The following is a 20,323-nucleotide window of genomic DNA, read 5'->3' as shown; positions in this document are numbered from 1 at the left end:
TTGTAAATCCTTCTCAAACACGCTTCACTCCCGTCACCCCTCCAAGTGCATGCCAAGTTCCACAGGCTGGCTCTGGGGCTCAGGGGCGTGGGGGCAGCGGTGACGCAGCCAGCCTGTCCTCATCCTCGGTTAGGCTCAGAGCGGGTTGTGCAGGGGAGGGAGACGATGACAAAGCAGATGGGGGGAAGATGATGGGATGGGGGCTGGAAGGGTGGCCAGGGCAGGCCCTGAGGGCAACCTCTGGGTAAAGGGGCAGGAGGGAGGGAGAAGCCTGGGGGATGGTATCCAGGGAGAGGGCAGGGGCGGAGGCCGGCAGGGAGATAGAGAACGCTTGTGTTAGCACCAGCTTCCAAAACAGACACGTGTGTGTGGTTAGTGGCAGTTTCTAGAATGTTCCTCAAGCTGCTGGGGGATCAGAAGTTCAACTCCAGCTCTGCAGGAGCTCTGATGGCCTAGGTGGGGTTCACCTCCTCATCTCTTCATGAACTATGTTCCCACCTTAATGCACATTTGCTGTGCAGCCAAACGTCTGCTGCCAGGTACCTGTCCCCGTGTGGTGACCAGGGGGAAAGTCTTTGACACCTGACAATGCACACTGTTGGACCACCTGCCATTTGACTCGGGCTGTCTCCCTCGGCTCCGCCCCCAGCGGACTGGGCATTACGCCCTGCGGAGAGCAGTGCAGGGCCTGGGGCAGACGCAAACAGTCGCTTAGTCTGGAACGTGAGCTGCAGAGGTAGATGACAATAGGCCCAGGCAAAACAAATGCATTAAATAACAGGAGTACCATTTAAACGTTTATTTGACTTCCTCGAACCTCCCTCCCTCTTCCATCTGTACTGCAGAGGCTGGGCTCTTAAAGTATGACTCGGAGACCACGCGCTTCTCCAACAGACCTGTGCAGCCCAATTCTGTGCAAGCCACTGACTGTGTGTGCCACGTAGCTGCCCTCTGAACTAGGGCAGCATGGGAACGACCTGACACGGTTTTGCAGCTTCCCAGGCCCCAGGCTCCCCTACATGGAACCCCAGGGTTCTATGGGTGTCTAACTTTGAGAACCACGAAGCTATCCTATATTACCAAAGTCATCTGACCTTTTGGTTCTCCTGAAACATCTGCACACCCACGGAATCTACAGCTCTTTAGTCTTCTCACCTTTTAAAATGTTTCCAGCCTTTGCTGTTACCACCCACCACCAATTCCAAGAAACCCCAACCCCGCCTCCGTGCATTCTGACACCTCTGAAATCAGAATGAGTCTTTCCATTGAAGGCAAGAGGCTTCACAATATTGGACAATTCTCGGGGAGAAAGGTCTCACTCACCCACTTCCGAGCCTTCTCTGTTTTAGGAAAGTTGTGAGTTATGTAACAATCCCTCCTGTAACCGAGAAGGAAGGAAACACTGCCACCTTATCGCCACAGTGATAGCAGAGGGCCCCAGGGCACCGGCAGCGCTCTGTGAAGCGAGACATGCTCCTGCCTCACCCTGGGACCCGCCACGGTGGTCAGTGACCATCATGAGAGGCGGCAGCTTAGTGGGGGCAGCACAGGCCTCCCAGGATGCCAGGCAGGGTGACAGGCCCACCGGCCTCTGTCATGAGACCGCTTGCACTGACCCGCTGAGTGACCGATATAGCCTCAGGGGACCCACAGCGAGCCCGCCTGCTGAAACTCACGACCTGGGTTCCTACAGCTGCGCTGAACCTTTCTGCACTCCACCTTGTTTCTGGCTGGACTTAAGGTAAACCTTCATCTTTATTCCACTGATTGGCACATCCAAGCCTGAAGGAATGGAAACTGAGCTGTGCTCCGACGACATCCAATCTGTTCAAATTTGAGAAGAGTCCCACAGTCTGCACCGTTTATGAGTTTTTGCACTAAGTTCACATCCAGAAAACCTGTATAAAAATGCGCTCTATCCACAGCTCTCAGCCCGCGTGGGGTCCCGGAGGGCCTCTACCGGAAGAGCCGGTATGTCCTGGGCAGGCGCCCGTCTTTGCTCGATAGCGCCGCCTGGATGTGCTCGTAGGTCGGCAGGTCAGTCAAATCACCCAGCGCGGCCATGGCAGGCTTCCTGCGGAGCATTTGAGAAGCAACTCTCTTGATGTCTTCTGGCTTCACATTGCCTGGCACGGAGAACAAAGAGATGTCAGGGGACTGCCAGATGCCCACACTGACTCCGTCTGTCTCCAGGTCACAGCTGTGGTCACTAAACGGACTGAGTGGGGGGGGGGTCACCATCTGCCATTACCCCCACCTGCGGGGGAGGGGTGCTGAGGACTCCAGAGGGTCCAGATGCAGCCGTGTGTGGATGGGACGGGGAGTCAGGGGGAAACGAGTTTTTCTTGGTCAACAGGGAGCATCAATGGTTTAAAATTACTCTCAAATGTGGAAGGACGTGCCACCCCAGGAGAGTTAACATAGTTAACAAGAAAGAGCTCCCCGTCTCATGAGTTAACTATATGATGGGTCTGCAGGGAAGGAAAACACAACAACCCTCAGGGCTGCAGGGACAGAAGGGTGAGGTCAGAAAGAGGGGCTGAAGGGCTGTGCAGCTGCACGTGCGGCCCGGCCTGCAGAGGAGGGCACCTGGGAACCACCCCGGGAACACGCCAACCAGTAGGTGTTATTTTGCTGCAGAAGATGAGGCCTTAGGGAGACTGGGTACTGTCACACTCGAGGGTCTGAGGGGGTTCCCCAAGGAAGGACAAGGGTCCAGGCGTGGGGGGGCAAGTGCTGTCCCCGGCAGGACTCCAAGCCCAGGCGACGTGGACCTTTGAGAATCTGATGAAGCTAAGACAAACCTGTCCACACCGAGTCACAAGCAATAAAGTTTGACATATAACTGGAGAAAGTTCAAGTTCCTGAAGGTCACTCGTGGGAGGCCACGGAAATATGGGGCTGAGACACCTGCCACAGAGCCACAAAGGACAACAATCATCGGAGCTACTGCCTCTCCACGTGCAGTACAGCACCGCACCGAGCACTTTCCATCCATCGTCTGATTGAACCCGCTTGAAAACCCGGAGAACTAGTGAAAGGCCCTTTTACGAGGGGGGCATGAAAAGCTGGGGTCCCACAGATAAGGTACACAGTTAACACGTGGCAGGGCTGGGAAGTGAGCCTGGTAAAGGACGAAGGCGTAGGGTGCGGGAGCCAGCCCACAGGAGGCCCACGACTGTCTTCTGGGAGGGAGAGAAGTCTCATCTGAGCCAAGTAGGCGTCCTCAGGCCCCAGGGGAGCACAGTACTCACGGATGAGCGCGCACAGCTCATGGGGCAGCTTTCTGGAACACGTGGCCAGCACTTGTCTCCCCACGTCCTCGAAGATCACAGGCCTGGACTCCAGGTTCATCATGAGCATGGACATCAGCTGCGTCTTGGCTCGCTCCAGCTCCACCTGGGGGGTCAACAACCAGGCCGCATGGCTCAGTGCACAGCAGGCTCACGCACTGTCACCCAGTCACTCAGACGCCTCGGCCAGCAGAGCAGCTGACGAAAGGCATCCTGGCCACACTTTACCCAAGGCAGAAATAAGGCAAGACGGGCTCCACCACCTGCTGGGCTCGCAGGCCCACGTCACGAGCAATCCTGCCTGCTTCCTCCGCAATTTCTGGGTCAGGGCCTTTGCCACATTTGAAATAAAGAAGTGTGCTTCCCTTGAATTCTTATTTACTGTTTAAGGAGTTTGCCATGCAGCATGGGAATAGTAAAGAATCAAATACCCAAACTCCAGGACCCCAAAGCTGATCACACGTTGAAATCATGACGAAAATAAAATCAACACAGATCCTGGGGCTCCACCCAAACCCCAGGTGCAGGGCCCAGGAAACTGTGTTCCCCACACTCCCTGAAAAACTCTGAGGGAAACAACTCAATCCACCAAGTCTGTATCCCGAGCCTCTCTAAGTATGAAATTTAAACACCTGACCAGTGAATTACGTTCATGAAGTCCAGCCTGGAATGAGGGCACAGAAACGGCACTGGGTGAGAAATTAACCTGGGAGCTATCAGACTTTAAAGAACAAATACTGGAAACCATATTGGCTGCTGAGATTCTGTACCTTTTTTTTTTTTGTTGAGGAAGATTGGCCCTGTGCTAACATCTGTTGCCAATCTTCCTCTTTTTCTTTTTTTCTCCCCAAAGGCCCAGTACATAATTGTGTATCATAATTGTAGAGTGGGATGCCGCCTCAGCATGGCTTGATGAGTGGTAAGTAGGTCCACGCCCAGGATCCGAACCAGCGAACCCTGGGCCGCCGCCGCAGTGCAACGTGAGAACTTAACCCTTAGGCCATGGGGCCAGCCCCTGTGACGTTTCTCAAGTAAAATAATTCCTAACTTAAGACAGGTTTTTTAATTTTTGCAATTTCAGGCAAATACTTGAAATGTACCTCAAGTTGACTTCACATTAGTGGAAAATACTGTTTTTCTAGCAGGACACTAATGGAACAATCAAGGGTTAACTTTTATTTATTTTTTTTTTTTTTTAAGATTTTATTTATTCAGTTTTTTCCCCCCAAAGCCCCAGTAGATAGTTGTATGTCATAGGTTCACATCCTTCTAGTTGCTGTGCGTGGGACTCGGCCTCACGTTGGACGGAGAAGTGGTGCCTCGGGGCGCTCCCGGGATCCGAACCCGGGCCGCCAGCATCAGAGCGCGCGCACTTAACCGCTAAGCCACGGGGCCGGCCCAAGGGTTAACTTTTAAATGCATTTTTATTTTTTAAATAATGCCTTCTTTTTCTGATTAAAAAGAGATTATGTGATTACTGCAGAAAACACAGAACGTGCAAAAAAGAAGATCTAAAGATGAAGCACGTGCGCCAGCCCCCAGAGGCATACGGCTCACATGCTGGGTTTCTCTGTCTGGTACTTTCTCTGTGCGTGTGCACATGCACACACTTCTATATACAGCACGTATAGAAAATCTGCTTATTTGTACCAGTTCTGGTCTAGGAAGTAGCAAGGTTTCTAAACATCTAAAAACATCAAAAAACTAAGCTTAAAAAAACAAGGAAACAAAAACTTAGGTTAAAACATAAAATGGAGCCAGGGAAAAGGCAGGAAAATGCCCGAGTGGCTCATTCAGTACGATGCTGCCCTAACTCACATCCTTTTAAGGGCTGAGAAGGGGGCACCGACTTCTCCACAGTAGCTCCTTCAGGGAAGCAGAAAACGGACACGAGTAGTCACAGGACGCACCGGTCAGTCAGATGCAGACCGAGTGCTGGGGAAGCACGGCGCATGGTTCTCAGGACTAAGCCCAGGGAGGAGGGGCTCCCCACAGGCTGGCCTGTCTGGCTGGGATACTGGTGTTGGGGGCACCCTGACAGAGCAGAGTTCCCTGCTGTCCAGCGCTGTGGGACGCTGGGAAATGGCTCCAAGCCCTACTCACCACATCCACAGTTCCAGCCATCAGAATGAACTCCTTCGTGATGATTTCCACCATTTCTCGAACCTAGGGAAGAGAGCACAGAGATGAAGAGCGATCTCAACCCGCCAGCCTGTTCTGGTCCCAGCAGTGAACTGCCCTGCTCTGAAGGAGCAGCTTCCTGTCCTGAGACCTGACCTGCAGCGGAAACGAGGCTGGCAGGCGCAGCCCGGCCCTCACCTGTCTAGGGTCGGCACTGGCGTGAATGCACAGGAGGCCCGTGTCCTCGTAGCTGTGGTGGTAGGAGGTTGCATTATACATCCAGTGGTGCCTGTGGGGAACGTAGAGAAGGGGACACGTGGAAAGTGGCATCACAGTCTAAAAGCACCCTCGGCTGGGCCTGGTAACCCTGAGGACAGCCAGGTGAGAAGCATCCAACCTACCTGTTGAGCACATTGAGATAGAGCCGGGTGAACATGCCCTTGCCAGGCCCGCCGGCTGAGAAGGATCCACCTCCTCCCATCATCATGTTCAGCACAGCAAAGGGGATGAAGTCTCCCTCCTGCGGGAGACAGAGGGCAGAGCTCAGCCGAGAGAGGCTCCCGGCCCATGGACGCACCATCTGACCCCGCCGGGACTTACCAAGAAGGAGCAGCTCTCCAGCCCTATCATGATGTGCGTGAGCTCGGGGAACGGGGCTGGGCCCAGGCTGACACTGGACATGTCTTTTTCCAGCTGTAACCAAGAAGAGTGACCGAGTGTACCCACATGAAAACCCACCAGGGTTCGCAAACATCTCGGGTCAGATCACCTTAAAAACGCTTCTACAGAAATCATACACAAACGTCAGCAAACTCCCTCTAGAGGCAAGAACTATCCCTGACCTTCTGCCAAAGCTCAACTCAGTCCTGACAAGCTCTCAGCTCCAGAAAAGGAACACGCGTTAGGCTCTGAGACCAGAAGGTGTAATAGTGAACTCTAACACGGCAGACTACGTATAAGAACACACCAAAAACAGAAATCAAAGAAAGCATCTATCCCCCAAGGTCACGGATCTTTTCCGTCACTGCTTTACCTTGACAATCCCCCCGGTGTACTGTGCTACAGATCTATCAACATCGACGGCCTTCTCACTTCCCCAGGCTGGCTGGGTTCCCAGGAGGTACTTTCTGGCGCATTCCACCAGGTGGTCGTGCTCGACTCCCACCCCAGCCAGCACCATGCGGTCTGGGGTATAGTAGTTTCTCAGGTAGGAATGAAGTACTTTTCGGTCAATCTTTGCGATATTTTCTGTGGGGCAGAAACGGTGGAGGCCAACTGTGTTTCCCCTGTAAGCAGCCTAATAAAGGAAGCAGAGAGAAGCACAAGTTGCAATGGGAACACAACTAGGTCTCCTCGAGCAAGCTGGGCCTGCTGTACCCCGCCAGGCTCAGACAAGCCCACCAGTGGCTTATTTTAGCTACGGTTTGGTGGCAGCAGCTTTGTGTGTTTATAAAAATAATACAATCTACCTCTCCAGTATGAAAAGCCATAAAATTGTAAAACAAAAGGCTCATTCTAGAAATGGAGTGATAAAGATCCTATTACTCTAAGAACTGGAAAATTAAAAACTTGCAAAGATAGCAGATTCAGAAATTAAGAATGTTCTGTCAACACTCGTAACCTGTGAGGATGACAACAGGCAGGCCAACAACCCCCTCCCAACTGCCCTGGTGTCAGGAGGGCCACTGCCATGGAGGTGGGGCACCTGTGGGTTTTCTGCGTCACCTCGTGAATCATCTCGGTGAGAAGTGGTTCTGGGTCAGGCCGCATGTTGATGTCCTCCAGCTCAAACTGGACAGCCATTCGAGTCATCTCAAGTTCTTCATCTGCAAAGACCCAAAGACAAGGCTCAGACTGCACGGGCGAGGACGGAGACCACACCGAGCCCGAGTCGCCAAGCGGGGCCAAGCGTGGTTGGTTGGTGGACGTCGGCAGAGTCTCCTCTGCCTTCATCCGGGGCAGACCTGGGGTACTTGTGTGAGGAAGTGGGTGAGCGCCAGGCGGGCAGGGGCCTGGAGGATTCGGGCCTCTCTTCTGGCTCTGCCACGAAGCAGCCACGTGGACCTGCTGAGCCTCAGCCACCTCCTCGTAAGAAGCACTCAGGTCCCTGACCTGTCTGTCCCAGTGTGTTGCTATAAGGATAAAATGACCCTGGGTGGGACGGCGCTTGGAACGCAGAGGCACAGACCAATGGCAGGGGTGCCATTTCATCAGCTAACTGGAACAAGGACCAGAAAGATCTTAACCTGGAATTGCAGCCTTGGAACACCAAGGCCAGGCTGCTGTGAAACAGAGCTGGATTAGACCCACTGAAACAGTCAGCATGGCCCCTCTCCCAGCCCTCTCCTGGCAGGGAGCTCAAAGTCCTGCCATTGGCAAGGCCAAGGAAGAGAAGGGAGACAGGACGTGGAAACTTTTAGTAGCATGTTAGTCAGGGTGTTTAAAGACAGTCTGAGATGCCTTTCTGAAATGAAAGAACGAATTTCACTAAAAATGTCAGAGCGCAGAGAGATGTGTGAAACTATTAAGCATCAAGGACTTTTCCAACCAACAGCACTATTTCCAATGAAATTGTGCCAACTGTCACCGTAGGTGAGCCCAAGGGCCCCAATAACACAGGGCTGTCCCCAGGGGCAGTGCTTCAGCACCCCTCCCAGGATCCCGGCCCCCTCGAGAGGCCTGCGTGCTCACCTGTTAGCCTGGGGTGCAGGACCACGTCAGCCAGCAAGCCAACCACGGTGTCTAGGCCTTTAGAATCAGCAGACACAGCATACATGGTGGTGTCTCTGGAAAAAACCCACACTGCTGGGCACTGAGGTCACAAAAGGTATACACCAGTGGGGATTTTCATCATTCTGCACGAAGGATCAGCACACACGTGGTGCTTTTTCCCTTTGCCCGTCTAACAGGGTAAACTCCTGGCAGGCAGGAACCACAACTGCACGCAGGTTACGCACTGGACTAGAAGACAGCGTCCAGCCAACATGGAAGAGAGCCAGTTCCGAGAGGTTTTCACAAGCACTGGCTCCCTCCAAGGTGAACCACTTCATCCCGTGCTTCCTGAGCGTCTGCCGTATGAACTGACTGGTCAACATGGGAATGTGCCTGGCCTTAGATGGTTGGGGCACAGAAACTGGTTGTAGCATTAGCTCACAGCACGAGGCACTGTGATCAGACATGCACAGAGTCAGCCAGGGAAGGCAGAGCATGACAACCACAGAACCCCGAGATGGAGCACAGTCAAGCAGGAGACCGTGCAGAACAGACACAACTGCCATGCAGACAAGAGTGAGCCCCCCAGGGGGACAGGGCCACCAGTGTCTTTGAAGATGCACGTGGCAGAGCAGCAGAAACAAAAGCCTGAGCTGACAATTAGTGGGCTCTGTTGGAGTCAGGACACTGGCCTGTCTGACCAGAGGGAGTTCCCTGGGGAGACGGAGGAAGAGATTTGAGGCAAGAACATGCAGGATCTAACACTAGGCAATGAGTGTGGACTTCATTCATGGGCAGCTGAGAACTGGTGGTTTCTGAATACACGGTTTTTGAAAATTTGAATACACTGCCTCCCTCCTAACTCTAATTCTTGGCATTTTAGCCATCTTTTACATGTAATTTTTTAGCATTCAAATTTAAATAACTGCTTAGAAAATTGTGATCTTTGTCCCCCCTCCTCACATTGCCCTGAACAGAGCTTTCTGAATGTACCCCACACCTGGCAGACAAACACCACCTGCCGTTATCCACAGCAGCTCCACCCCGTCTGTGCTCCAGCTACACACTGGACTACTCCCTGTCCCCAGATGGGCCACTGCCTCTCCCAGGTTGAGCCTTTGTACCTGCTGCTTGCTGTCTCAGCTGCCTCCTTCCTTCATCTTCCTGGCAAACTCCTTCAAGAACCAGCCCCAGTGTCGAGTTGCCCGTCATTCCTTTCCTGACTCCTAGACCAAGCTAGCTGCTTGTCCCCTACGCTCCTACCACCCTTGGTTCCTGGCTCTCGTGTACATTACCTGTGGTGTGGCCCTCTGCCCAATCTGTGAGCATCCTGGAGACAGGGCCTGCTCTGCAGCCCAGTGCCCGGCCAGCAGCCTGGGTCAAATGACAGGGTGAGCACCCTGCTGGGGACTGCTTGGCCTTGGAAGCGTGTTCCTCTGTGTGAGTGCTGCCACCTGTGTTTTGCCCCTCCATTCTCCACCCAACTCTCTGCCAGGCCAGGGCTCACTTCTCACCGTTAACCCCCACAGCCTCTCCAAGGGGCAGGGCCCAGCAGGACTCTAACCAAGGATGAGAACAATAGTTCTACACGGATGCAAAATAAGCCTGTACGTAAAAGCTGGTCTACCTTGATGTCTGGCAGTCACAAATACCTCCATGCTTTTCCAGGGTAAGCAAGATTTCATCTTTGCTGTTAAATCGATCAGTAGACTAGTGGAAAAGAAAAATAAGAAAACCTAAATAAGCAATCCAAAACAACCTGTCATATACTATTTTTAAGAAGAAAATTTACTTTTGCTTTCAAAACACATGAACTCAAATTATCTCTTAACTTAAAAACCTTTTATTAGCATTAACCTGGCAACTTAATCTTTTATTAAAATAACAGCTCTAGAACAGCAAAACTTGATATTCTTCCCAACTATAGTCTCAAAAATCAGAAATTGTACACTGACCGAAAATGCCAATTTTTCCAAAAAGTGAGCAATTCCACTAAGATATTTTGCTTCATATCTTGATCCTGAATTAATAAGAACTGGCAATAGAAAGAAAATTGACAGATTAAATCAGATGTTCAAAAGGGAAGATTTAATCAAAAGAAACTTATTAAAATCGTGACTATGACTAAATAGCTAGATTTAACTATTTAAGGGTGATAGATGTTTGTTATCTTGATTATCATGATTTCACAGCTATAGACATACATCAACATTTATGGGATTGTATGCTTTACATTTGCGCTGAAAAGTTTTTAGAATTACAGAAAGGTAGAATAAGGAAAATACCCAACACTAAAACAGCCACTGTCCATACTCTGATGACTAAGTTTTCAGATTCTACACCATGCTCTTGCACTCCGGATACAATTCATAAATGATGTACTGATTACAACTGACAGTCAACCCGAGCACGTGCGAGCTCAAACAAGTGGGACCGCGCACAACTCTACCCACAGTACTTACTTCCTACCGTACAAAACTGTCCAAACTTATTTTGGGATGCCACGCGAAGCCCATTATCCAGTGTGGTAACTTTGGTTTCAAACTTTTCCTGTCCATCGACTGTAGCAAAAACAGGCTTGGGTACTCCGGGTAAGGGAGAAGAGAGGGGGATGCTGGGATAGGCACCGCCACTACTGAACTGCCTGCATGCAGGGGCTCCGAACCTAAAACAGAGAAAGTGGCCCAGTTACAACAAACTGGAGACACGGAACCTGCGGCGACGACTCAGGTGCAGTTAGTTGTGTTTTGTCCGTATTAAAAGTCAACACCTCCCCTTCTGAAGGATTTGTTTCTAGACGCCTCAAGAAGCAGAGGAGTGATCAAGAGCACCACTGCTGAGTACAAATCCCGGCTCAGCCCAGGAACCTGCAGTGAGCTGGTTCAGTTCTTTGGGCCTTAACTGCCACCTCGGTAAAAGAGACAGGAATAACAGCCCCTCACTCTGAGCGGGGTGGCCAGTTAAGTCAGCTCCTACAGACGCGGCACCAAGCACAGCTCTGCCCTTCGGCAGCCACACTGGAGTCTAAAAAGAAGCCACACCCCCTAACCTGGCCCCGAAGGCCCTGCGGGTCTGGCTCTGACTCCCTCTCCAAACTCATCTCCTAAAACCCGTCCCCCCAGCCCCCAGTAGGTCCCCATCACAGTGGCCTGGGGGCCCACTCCTGGAACACACTTGGGTCCTCATCCCCAAAGCTTTTGTCTCACTATTCCAGGCCTGCGGTGGCCTCACCCGCACACACGGACCCTTCTCTCATTCTCCATCTCTTCCCTTAATGTCGCCTCCTCAGGCTACCCCTCCTCGTTCTACCTCAAGTTAGCCTCTCCTGGCACTTTCTACCACTGAACGCTGCTCTTTACTTCAAAGCACCTATACGATCGCTGATACTTTGTGCTCGCTCCTCTCTGTGTCCACTGCCTGGGGACAGCAACGGTGTCTCTGTTCCCGCCACATCCCTGCGCCCGACACAGCGCTTGGATATAACGAGGGGTCAACAGCTACCTGTTGCTTGAGTGCCCGCGCCAGTGTGGGAAGAGACGGGCCCGGCCCCCGGGGCGGACGGAAAAACCCAGATATCAACAGGCGAGGGGACAGAGCAGGGTAGTCAAGGGCACCGCTTTGGGGCCGACGGAGTCCGGGCTCTGGGCTCTAGAGGGCCGGCCTCCTAAGGGGCAGCGGCAGGAAGGGGCCGGGCGGGAGGACACGTGGCCTCAGACGAGCCCCGTGGGCCCGAGAGGAGAGGGTTGGAGAGGGCCCCGCAGCCGGGGAGGAGAGACGGACGGGGATCGAGGCCCGGGGCGCCAGGCGGGGAGGAGCCCCCGTCGCCCCGGGGACCAGGCCGGGGTCCTGCAGCCCGAGCGCGACCCCCCGGCGCCGCGTTCGCGCATGGGCAAGCCAAGGGAAGAGCGTCCTGGGAGACGCGGGCCGCCCCGGCCCCCGGGCCCCGGCCCCCGGCCCGCCCTCGCTCACCTCAGCCGCGCGCCGCCCCAGGGGCCCGGACCCCGCAGCAGTCTCGTCGCCGCTAGCACCACGGCCGCCATCTTGGGTCTCCGCCCACCGCTTCTGTCGTCACTTCCGGGCGCCCCGCCCTCCAGCCCGGCGCGCGGGGGCGCGCTTCCGGCGCCCGGAGCGGAAGCCACGGCGAGGGGCTGGGAGAGGCGGGCAACGGGGCGGGTGACTCGGGCTGCGGCCGGGGCGGGCCGGGGCCATGGGGCTGCCGCTGCCGGGCTAGGGAGGGCGGGCGCGGCTGGGCCCGCGGCGATGGCGGGCTACGCGCGCCGCCCGGGCGTCCCCCCGCTGTCCCGGGCCCGGAGCCTCGTCATTCCGGACGGTGAGTGGGGGGCCGGGAGGGCAGGGGAGGGGAGGACCAGGCGGGGAGGGCCGGGCCGCGGTGAGTCGCCCCTGTTTATTACAGCTCCAGCGTTCTCTGAGCGCCGGTCCTGTCTCCCCCAGCTAGACTGTGAGCGCCCCCGTGGCGGGGACCTGGACTCCCACTTCTTCGGCATTCGGCCGACGTTTATGTGCTATGTGCCCGGTCCGGTGCTAGCTTCCGTGGGAGACACAGGTGAGAGACGAGCCGCAGGGACCCGGGTGCCGGCACCACCTGTAGGTAACTCTGCTGTAGCGTTAGCTCATCCCTTGACCCAGCGGTGAGCGCTGGGCGCCACTGTGTGCCGGGCACTGGGAATACAGAGGTGGAGAGCGGTCCCACCGCTAGGAGCTCACAGTCTGGTCTTGGGGAGACGCCCCCAGACAGTTCCAATCCAGGCTGGTAGGTGCCGGAGTAGAGGTATGTCCAGTGGGAGCACAGGAAATCACCTCCTCCTTCCAGATGGTGGGGAGGAGGGCAAGGGAGCCTTCACTCAGAAGTTGGTGATTGGAAACAGCTGGAGCAATCCTCCGGTCATGACGGCCCGGCAGTGCCAGCTTTAGTTCATCCTCATTTCTCCCGAGCAGCTGCATCCAGGGTGTGCAGCGAGGGATTAGGTGGTTACATCAGGGTCTGAGAGGCTAATGGCAACCCACGAGGGCATTCAGGGGCTGTCACAAGACAGAGGAGGATGTGCACAGCCCCCCTGGGCATCCACACCTCTGGGAGCTTTTTCAGAGTCACAGATGCCAGGGCCCATGCAAATCAGACTATTCCCTGGGCAGGAGCCTGGGGGCTGGTGTTTTAGAAGTTCCCCCAGGCTACGAGAACCACACCAGTAGAGACCACATGTTGAGAAAAACGTTGTGGTCATGAAGGATTACCATGATCACAGTGAGGTGACAATGTCTCTCTGCAGATTTTGGCTTTGGAAAGGGGAAGTGTACTAAGCAAGGTCCATCGGGAGCCCAGGAGACACATTTTGGAGGTAGAGTAGTTCAGTAATCCTTTCCTTTTCTCTCTGTCTGACACTCAGTGCCGGGCACGTGCCCGGTGGCGGGGTTGTCAGTTTGACAGCATATAACCGGTACCTGGATCCTGAAAGAGCAGGTGGCGGTAGAATCCCACGAACTCAATCTTGACCCTGGGGGAGAAGAAAGGAGAGCACAAGGTCTAGAGAACCTGAGATGTGAGGGACGGCCAGGGGGCAGGAAGTCACACCTGAGGGGTCTGAGGGGACAGCAGGAGCTGGGAGTACAGGAGCCAACTTGACACAAAGTTGGCACCTGGTCTCGGCTCACTGCGGGGCCGAAAAGACTGCGGGGTGGCGGTTAGGTACTGGGAGAGCAAGAAGGAAGAGGATAGAGGTGGAGCAGTGATTCCCAACTTGGCCGCACCACTGCAGCCCGGACACCCCCAGGGCAGGTGGTGCCCCAGTCGGCCTGCGTGGGAGCAGAGGCTCGTGGTAGTCTTGATCCCCCGGTGGTTCCCCTGAGCAGCAAGGTGTGGGAACCAAGGGGTTGGGAACGGGAAGGGTTGTCTTGAATGCAGAAGCAGATCTGTTTTATTGGCCAGCTTTCTCATTTCCTATTGTCACTGAGTTCTGGTGGAATGATGAGGTGGCATTCCCAATTTTAGATGTGGTCGTGTTCTGGAAAGAGAAATGAATAGGAAAGTTCCCTTTTAATGACCTTCACAGGACTTTTTGCATTTGTGATGTCTGTTATTATTTCAGATGATAAACTTGATGATCTTGAAGAGACAAATCCATTCTCCTTTAAAGAGTTTCTGAAAACTAAGAGCCTTGGCCTGTCGAAAGAGGACACAACCAACAGCAGGATTTATTCAAAGGTAAATCTGAGGAGTTGTTTGCAGTGACTTGAGACAGGAAAGTCCTCCAGAAGACGTCTCTCTTCTGATTTGCAGCCTTCCTTTAGAGAAGATGGTGCAAGAGTTGTGGGGCAGCGCGAGGCAGCTGCTAATGCTAGTGGAGAAATTGTGTGGGTTAAGAAGCTGTTGGGATCCTCCCTGGCTCTCGTCTTTCCTGGTGGACAAGATGAGGCCTTTCTTATGTTCCAGTGTTGAACATCTAGGAAGAAAGGCCTGCAGTGGCTCCTGGGTCTGAGCCTTCCTCCCGCTGTTTCGTTTAGGAAACCCCGAGGCACTCACTGGGACTCGACCGCGACTCCCCAGCCTCTCAAACCGGGGCGTACGGCCTGGAATATCAGCAGCCTTTCTTCGAAGACCCGACGGGGGCTGGTGATCTCCTGGACGAGGACGAGGATGAGGACGATGGGTGGAACGGGGCCTACCTGCCGTCTGCTGTGGAGCAGACCCACTCCTCGAGGGTGCTTGCCAGCATGTCGCCCTGCAGCACATACGTCTCCTTTTTCTCCAACCCGTCGGAGCTGGTGGGGCCCGAGTCTCTGCCCCCCTGGACACTCAGTGACTCCGACTCCCGCGCTTCTCCATCGGGGAGCCCCAGTGCAGACTTTGCCGCCCACGGAGAGTCTCTGGGAGACAGGCACCTTCGGACGCTGCAGATAAGTTACGAAGCAGTAAGTGCCGGGGGGCTGTGTGCCGGTGCCCTGGTAAACAGCTCCTGTCTGAGCAGTGTCATGGAGGAAACCTGGAGCCTCTGTGTCCTTGATGGCCAGGGGTTTGGGCTCCAAGGACAAGCCAGTATGTGTGCAGCAGCCTGCTGCGGAGTCTCCGTGCAAAGCGCTCTCCCCTCTGCTACCCGATTATGCTGTGAACGTAACAAATTGAAAAGCACTGTGCAAGGCTTATGAGAAATGGCCTGTCTTAGGCTGCACTGGAGCAAAGATGAGCCCCACAAAGGGCTGCCCCTCAGAAAAGGATCTACTCCAGCCATCAGCTCAGGGATGTCTCGCCAAGTGTTCTGAGTAGGGGAAATTTTTTTGTTTTTTGTGAGGAAGACGAGCCCTGAGCTAACATCTGTTGCCAATCCTTCTCTTTTTGCTGAGGAAGACTGGCCCTGGGCTAACATCTGTGCCCATCTTCCTCCACTTTATATGGGACGCCGCCACAGCATGGCTTGATAAGTGGTGCGTAGGTCCACGCCCAGCATCTGAACCCACAAACCCCGGGCCGCCAAAGCGGAGCGCATGAACTTAACCGCTACGCCACTGGGCTGGCCCCTAGAGGAAAGTTTTTTTTTTAATTTATTTTTTTTTCCCCAAAGCCCCAGTAGATAGTTGTATGTCATAGATGCACATCCTTCTAGTTGCTGTACGTGGGACGCGGCCTCAGCATGGCAGGAGAAGCGGTGTATCGGTGCGCGCCCGGGATCCGAACCCGGGCCGCCAGCAGTGGAGCGCGCGCACTTAACCACTAAGCCACGGGGCCGGCCCAGGAAAGTTTTTTAAAAGTTATAATCACCTAAAAAAGAGTTAGAAGATATGAGTAAAATTGGAGTCTGTGACCATAAGCCTCTAAAAAATAGATAGCTTCATTCCCGGTGGTTCTCTGAGTGGCCTCTAGGTTGACTCAGAGCCAAAGTGCAGACATGCAGACCCCTTTTGAGTGCAAGACACTGGGTCTCTAATGAGGATTTTCTCTCTACAGCTGACAGATGAAAATGCTAAGCTAAGAAGAAAGCTGACTGAGGTCCAGAGCTTCTCTGAAACTCAGACAGAAATGTATGTAAGCTTCTAGTTAGGATTGCAGTTTAAAACATCTCCACCACTCAGAGCAATCAGTTCTAGAACGGTCACGAAGTAATCTGAGTTGAACTGAGTCTGGGGTTTATTGTATGTGAAATCCTCAGTATCAAACACTTGTGTTTTGTTTCTTGTGTTTTGTGTAAGTTTACTTTAAACATTAGACCAGAATCAAGCACACCTGATAACAGAGCAGCAGAGCCGCCAGTCGGCTCCCCGCTGCCCTTGACCGTGAGCTGCTGCCCTTGACCGTGAGCCGCTCTGGATCCCGCCCTGAGGGTACCAGCTCAGGCCTTTGCCCCCCGGAGCTTCCTTCTGAGACAGTGGGCTCTTGTGGTTTTTATCTCATCGACCCAATTACAATGCCTTTTAGAAGATTCTTAGAATTAGTCATGTGAGTTATTCATAACGTGGGTGTTTCCTTTAAAAGGGTGAGGACCCTTGAGCGGAAATTAGAAGCAAAAATGATAAAGGAGGAAAGTGACTATCAGGATCTGGAGTCCGTGGTTCAGCAGGTGGAGCAGAACCTGGAGCTGATGACGGTGGGACACAGTCTCCTCGTTTGGGGGGGGGGCAGAGCTGCTGTCAGGTGGAGATTGTGAGGTGCTGGGCGTGTCACTCCCTAAGGGGGTTGCAGTCCTGGGCGTTGTAGCCGAGCCCTGTCCTGGGGACACGGGGGGGGGGGGGGGGGGCACAGCTTCTGCAGGAAAAGGTCCCTCACAATGGGCTTCTGACCCAGGGCTGGGCCCGCCTTGGGGGGTGGAGCGCCTGGTTGGGGGGAGCTGGCCCGGGCTCCTGGGTGCGGGCAGAGGGTCGGGAAGAGGGATGTGTCTTGCTTCCATAGCACCATGTCAGTGATGGTTTTTTTTGGCTAACAGAAACGGGCTGTAAAGGCAGAAAATCACGTTATGAAACTCAAACAGGAAGTAAGCTTGCTCCAGGTAATTAGAAGGTCTTCAGTGTTGTCACGTGCATGCAAATTCCAGTGACTTCCAGAAAAGACATGACAGAACCTCTGCTGGGGTTCTTCCCTCCCCTGACAGATGAAGCACCTAAAATCACAACAGCGTGAGCTTGCCCCTCGGGCCGTAAAGGAAGGAAACAGCTGAGTCCTCCTGGTCCTGTTTCTTCTGCTTAACAAGAGAGTCATGGCTTTACTGTGTTGTCTGGGTTGGTACGTGCACTTGCACGAATTTCTCTTTTGCAGATCGGTGCTGAGGAGGGACTGAACTCAAGGGACCAGCGTTAGGCCCATGTCCCTCAGGAGCCCCCAGTTAGGAAAGAGTTCCTGCTGTCGTGGCCCCGACCCCTCGGTTGCTCTTCCAAGGGTGCTGTGTTTGCTTCAGTGGGACTGTGTTTTAGCTGCTCTCCTGTTCAGCCATAAAAGTCCTTCACCGCTCCCACCCCCAGGCGCAGGTCTCGAACGTCAGGCGGGAGAATGAAGCCCTGCGGTCGGGCCAGGGCGCCAGCCTGGCAGTGGTGAAGCAGAACACCGAGGTGGCCCTGCAGAACCTCCACGCTGTCATGAACAACGCACACTCATCCATCAAGTGAGTGCCGCCGGGAGCTGAGGGCCCTGGCACCGTGCGGGGTGAGGCAGAGAGGCCCTCAGCCCCTGCGTGGTTCTCGGGGGCTCCGGGGGAGGTGCGCTTGCTGATCCTGTGAACCCTGAGGCCACGACCGTTCTTTGCTGGGAGGTGTGGACGTTAACGTCAGACACACCTGAGTCCTGCGCCTTCACCTGCTCGACACCCGAGTTCTGGGTGGAGGGGAGTAACGACATCCCCTCTTGTTGTAAGAAGGCCCCTGTACTGCGTGGCACAGGGGAGCCCTGGGGAGACGTCAGTTGCCGCCCTCATTAATATTTGCCATCGTCCATCTCTCCCTGGGCGGGGCATTCTGCAAGGCCGGCCGTGTCCAGCCACGGCCTGAGCACTTCTAGGGAATAACGAAGCCTGTTCTGAGTCAAGTATGAGAGTCTCTTCAGAGAAAATATAAGATGTTAAAAATCGGTGCTTTTCACTCGGGAACTTGTTTGCTTTAATGCTTCTGTTACTGCTATTGGAGAGTTGTAGCAGCAACCTGTAATAGCTGTCTTTTCATTTTAGGCAGCTGGTTTCTGGAGCTGAAACATTGAATCTCGTTGCTGAAATCCTTAAATCTATAGACAGAATTTCTGAAATTAAAGGTGAGGAGGAGGAGCCTTGAGAACCACTGACACGCTCCAGCTCGCAGCCTGTTTACATCCTGACATCACTACTCGCTGGATTTAAAAATGCCGTTGTGTCTTTAAACATGCAGCCTCACCCGTAGTAAACACACTCCTCATGAGATGCTGATTTCATGACCTCCAGCGGTATTACTTCTCCGCCTGAGGAGCAGCTCCTGTGTGTGAGCGCTGCCCAGTGCCACCTATGCAGCGCCCCCCCCAACGCTGCTGCGTTACAGACTAATAAGTTATCGGAAGACGTTTTTATAAAAGCTGGTGATTTTTTAAAGTTACTAAACATGAAAACAGCAGTTGTGTAATAAGGGTTTTCCATTACATTCCAGAACATTATTTGTAAGATAAGTTCGCTTGATCGTCCTTGACTTCGTAAATAGAGAAAAACACTAAGTGAGCCGTGGTTTTGGTGGTCGCCTTGGATGGGGACTTGTGCCTTTCCGCCGTCGCTCAGTGCCCCTCTGGCTCCCAGTCCACGCCGGCAGCCTTCACAGGGGTGGCTCCTGTGGTTGGTGGCCTGAGCACGGACGCCCCACATGGTGGATGCTGCCGTCCTCCCACAGGGACCAGGGTCGGCACAGGCATTCCGTGGTCTGAGGCCGTCTACACATACATCTCTCTGGGCCTTCAGATTTGAAAAACTGCTTTTGGCTGGAGGGTTTTGATAGACGCTTCAGGTGGCATTTTGTACAGTGAAGCTTAGAACTGAGGAATGCAGAGTGTGTGCGGAGCCTTCCCGGGTTAGCTCGAGTTGCCCAGGTGCCTTTACACCCGCTCTCCCACATGGGCGGGCATAACATGCACTGTGCGCCTTTCTGGCTCTTTTCCTGTAGATGTTATTTTTTAAAATAAATTTACATTTTCCCTCCTGTTAAAATTGAGAGCTTTCTTATTTAATAAATTCTAAAATTCACGTGCACTATCCTTTTTTTCCTGACTCAGCCAGTTCTTGACGTTTGAGAATCATGCTACTGTCCCCTAACACCAGGGCATGGGGCCTGTCCTTGTCATGACGGGTGATTCATGCTGATAGTTTAAGGGGTCAGTCCCCTGGTACGTGTTGTCAGGGTAGACTCAGACCACTGCTGCCTGGGCCCAACCACAGTGACCAGCATACCGTAAACACGCAAGTCATGGAGATTGTTTGAGATCATGTGGTTGAATTTTCAAAAGATTTAAATTGCTAGACCCTCTGTCTTAGCTACAGGTAAGAACCTTCCAGAAGTTACCATGAACATGTCCCTTAGCTTACCCCCCCATCTCACGCCCCTGCCCGTTGGTGAAAAGCTGCTTCCAGGTTCTGTCGTCAGAGCAGACTTCAGACAGGGTCGTCTAGTAGGAAAGTGCACATGACAGCTGGGGAAACGTGCAAGCAGGGCTGGGGCTGCCAGGAGGACGCGTAGGGCCGCAGCCCTGCGCAAAGGCACTGCATTTTACAGAGGGTGGGGGATACGCAGGGCAGATTGCCAGCCTGGCATCCCCTCCCCCACTGCCCACAGGCCAGGCTGGGCCCAAAGCAGGGTGGCCACCCAGAGTAACCCTCCAACGTTCACCTGCCCCTGCACTTCAGCCACTCCAACTGCTGCAGCCGCAGGGCGGGGGCTCTGGATGAAGCAAGGATGGACACATAGGCTGTTACTGCACTGTTCTCTACGTGTATGTGGGAAGCGCTCCACAGTAAACACAGGTGCAGTTCACGGCGACTTACCCTTGTTGGGCATCCACCTCTGCCTCCGGAGGTGGAGCACATGTGGCAGGTCCTGGCTATTACAGGACGTGCTCAGTAAGCACTGGCGCAACAGGCAGCCTGGTGGGTCCCTCGGCCCACTCGCACTTTCAGAACCACCCCCAGCTCCGCGCCTCCCGGGCTGGACTGCTTCTTGGCCGCCGATCCGCACCTCCTCGTCACTAGAGGGAGGCC

At 53.9% G+C, this 20,323-nt stretch overlaps 2 protein-coding genes across 7 annotated transcripts; one reads left to right on the top strand and one right to left on the bottom strand.

Moving 5' to 3' along the window:
• Positions 1-784: 784 nt before the first annotated feature.
• Positions 785-12,195, bottom strand: PMPCA (peptidase, mitochondrial processing subunit alpha). Of its 2 annotated transcripts, XM_087418804.1 has the most exons (13): positions 12,096-12,195; positions 10,589-10,791; positions 10,082-10,161; positions 9,754-9,836; positions 8,106-8,200; positions 7,140-7,240; positions 6,448-6,711; positions 6,015-6,107; positions 5,816-5,934; positions 5,613-5,703; positions 5,397-5,459; positions 3,255-3,399; positions 785-2,126 (listed from the first exon to the last, which is right to left on the bottom strand). In XM_087418804.1, exons 1-13 carry the CDS (start codon positions 12,164-12,166, stop codon positions 1,957-1,959), a joined length of 1,578 nt encoding a protein of 525 aa, XP_087274930.1. In that variant the 5' UTR covers positions 12,167-12,195; the 3' UTR covers positions 785-1,956. The 2 variants fall into 2 exon arrangements, with proteins under 2 accessions (XP_087274930.1, XP_014637807.1); XM_014782321.2 differs by lacking the exon at positions 12,096-12,195 and having other exon boundaries at positions 8,106-8,198; positions 10,589-10,737.
• Positions 12,196-12,350: 155 nt separating this feature from the next.
• ENTR1 (endosome associated trafficking regulator 1) lies at positions 12,351-19,321 on the top strand. Of its 5 annotated transcripts, XM_004423788.3 has the most exons (10): positions 12,386-12,456; positions 12,541-12,690; positions 13,415-13,483; positions 14,231-14,346; positions 14,646-15,053; positions 16,084-16,157; positions 16,609-16,720; positions 17,057-17,119; positions 17,589-17,728; positions 18,287-19,321. In XM_004423788.3, the coding sequence occupies exons 1-10, from the start codon at positions 12,387-12,389 to the stop codon at positions 18,384-18,386; spliced, it is 1,302 nt and encodes a 433-aa protein (XP_004423845.2). In that variant the 5' UTR covers position 12,386; the 3' UTR covers positions 18,387-19,321. The 5 variants fall into 5 exon arrangements, with proteins under 5 accessions (XP_014637811.1, XP_014637814.1, XP_004423845.2 ...); XM_014782325.2 differs by lacking the exon at positions 12,541-12,690 and having other exon boundaries at positions 12,351-12,456; XM_014782323.2 differs by lacking the exon at positions 13,415-13,483.
• Positions 19,322-20,323: the final 1,002 nt, after the last annotated feature.

The sequence above is a fragment of the Ceratotherium simum genome, chromosome 29 (genome assembly GCF_057802395.1).
Source record: "Ceratotherium simum simum isolate JZ-2026a chromosome 29, ASM5780239v1, whole genome shotgun sequence".
In the NCBI taxonomy this organism is placed as follows: domain Eukaryota; kingdom Metazoa; phylum Chordata; class Mammalia; order Perissodactyla; family Rhinocerotidae; genus Ceratotherium; species Ceratotherium simum.
This window is presented reverse-complemented; position numbering and strand designations above follow the sequence as displayed.

What these genes read in the sequence shown, in the direction of transcription:
- PMPCA (XM_087418804.1), bottom strand. Translation starts at nt 12,166, where the DNA reads ATGGCGGCCGTGGTGCTAGCGGCGACGAGACTGCTGCGGGGTCCGGGC. An exon ending in TGGGGCGGCGCGCGGCTGAG is followed by an intron (nt 10,792 to 12,095) that starts GTGAGCGAGGGC and finishes TCTCTGTTTTAG; the next exon opens with GTTCGGAGCCCCTGCATGCA. An exon ending in TGTGACTGCCAGACATCAAG is followed by an intron (nt 8,201 to 9,753) that starts GTAGACCAGCTT and finishes GGTTTTTTCCAG; the next exon opens with AGACACCACCATGTATGCTG.
- ENTR1 (XM_004423788.3), top strand. Translation starts at nt 12,387, where the DNA reads ATGGCGGGCTACGCGCGCCGCCCGGGCGTCCCCCCGCTGTCCCGGGCC. An exon ending in GAGCCTCGTCATTCCGGACG is followed by an intron (nt 12,457 to 12,540) that starts GTGAGTGGGGGG and finishes TGTTTATTACAG; the next exon opens with CTCCAGCGTTCTCTGAGCGC. An exon ending in TGCAGATAAGTTACGAAGCA is followed by an intron (nt 15,054 to 16,083) that starts GTAAGTGCCGGG and finishes TTCTCTCTACAG; the next exon opens with CTGACAGATGAAAATGCTAA.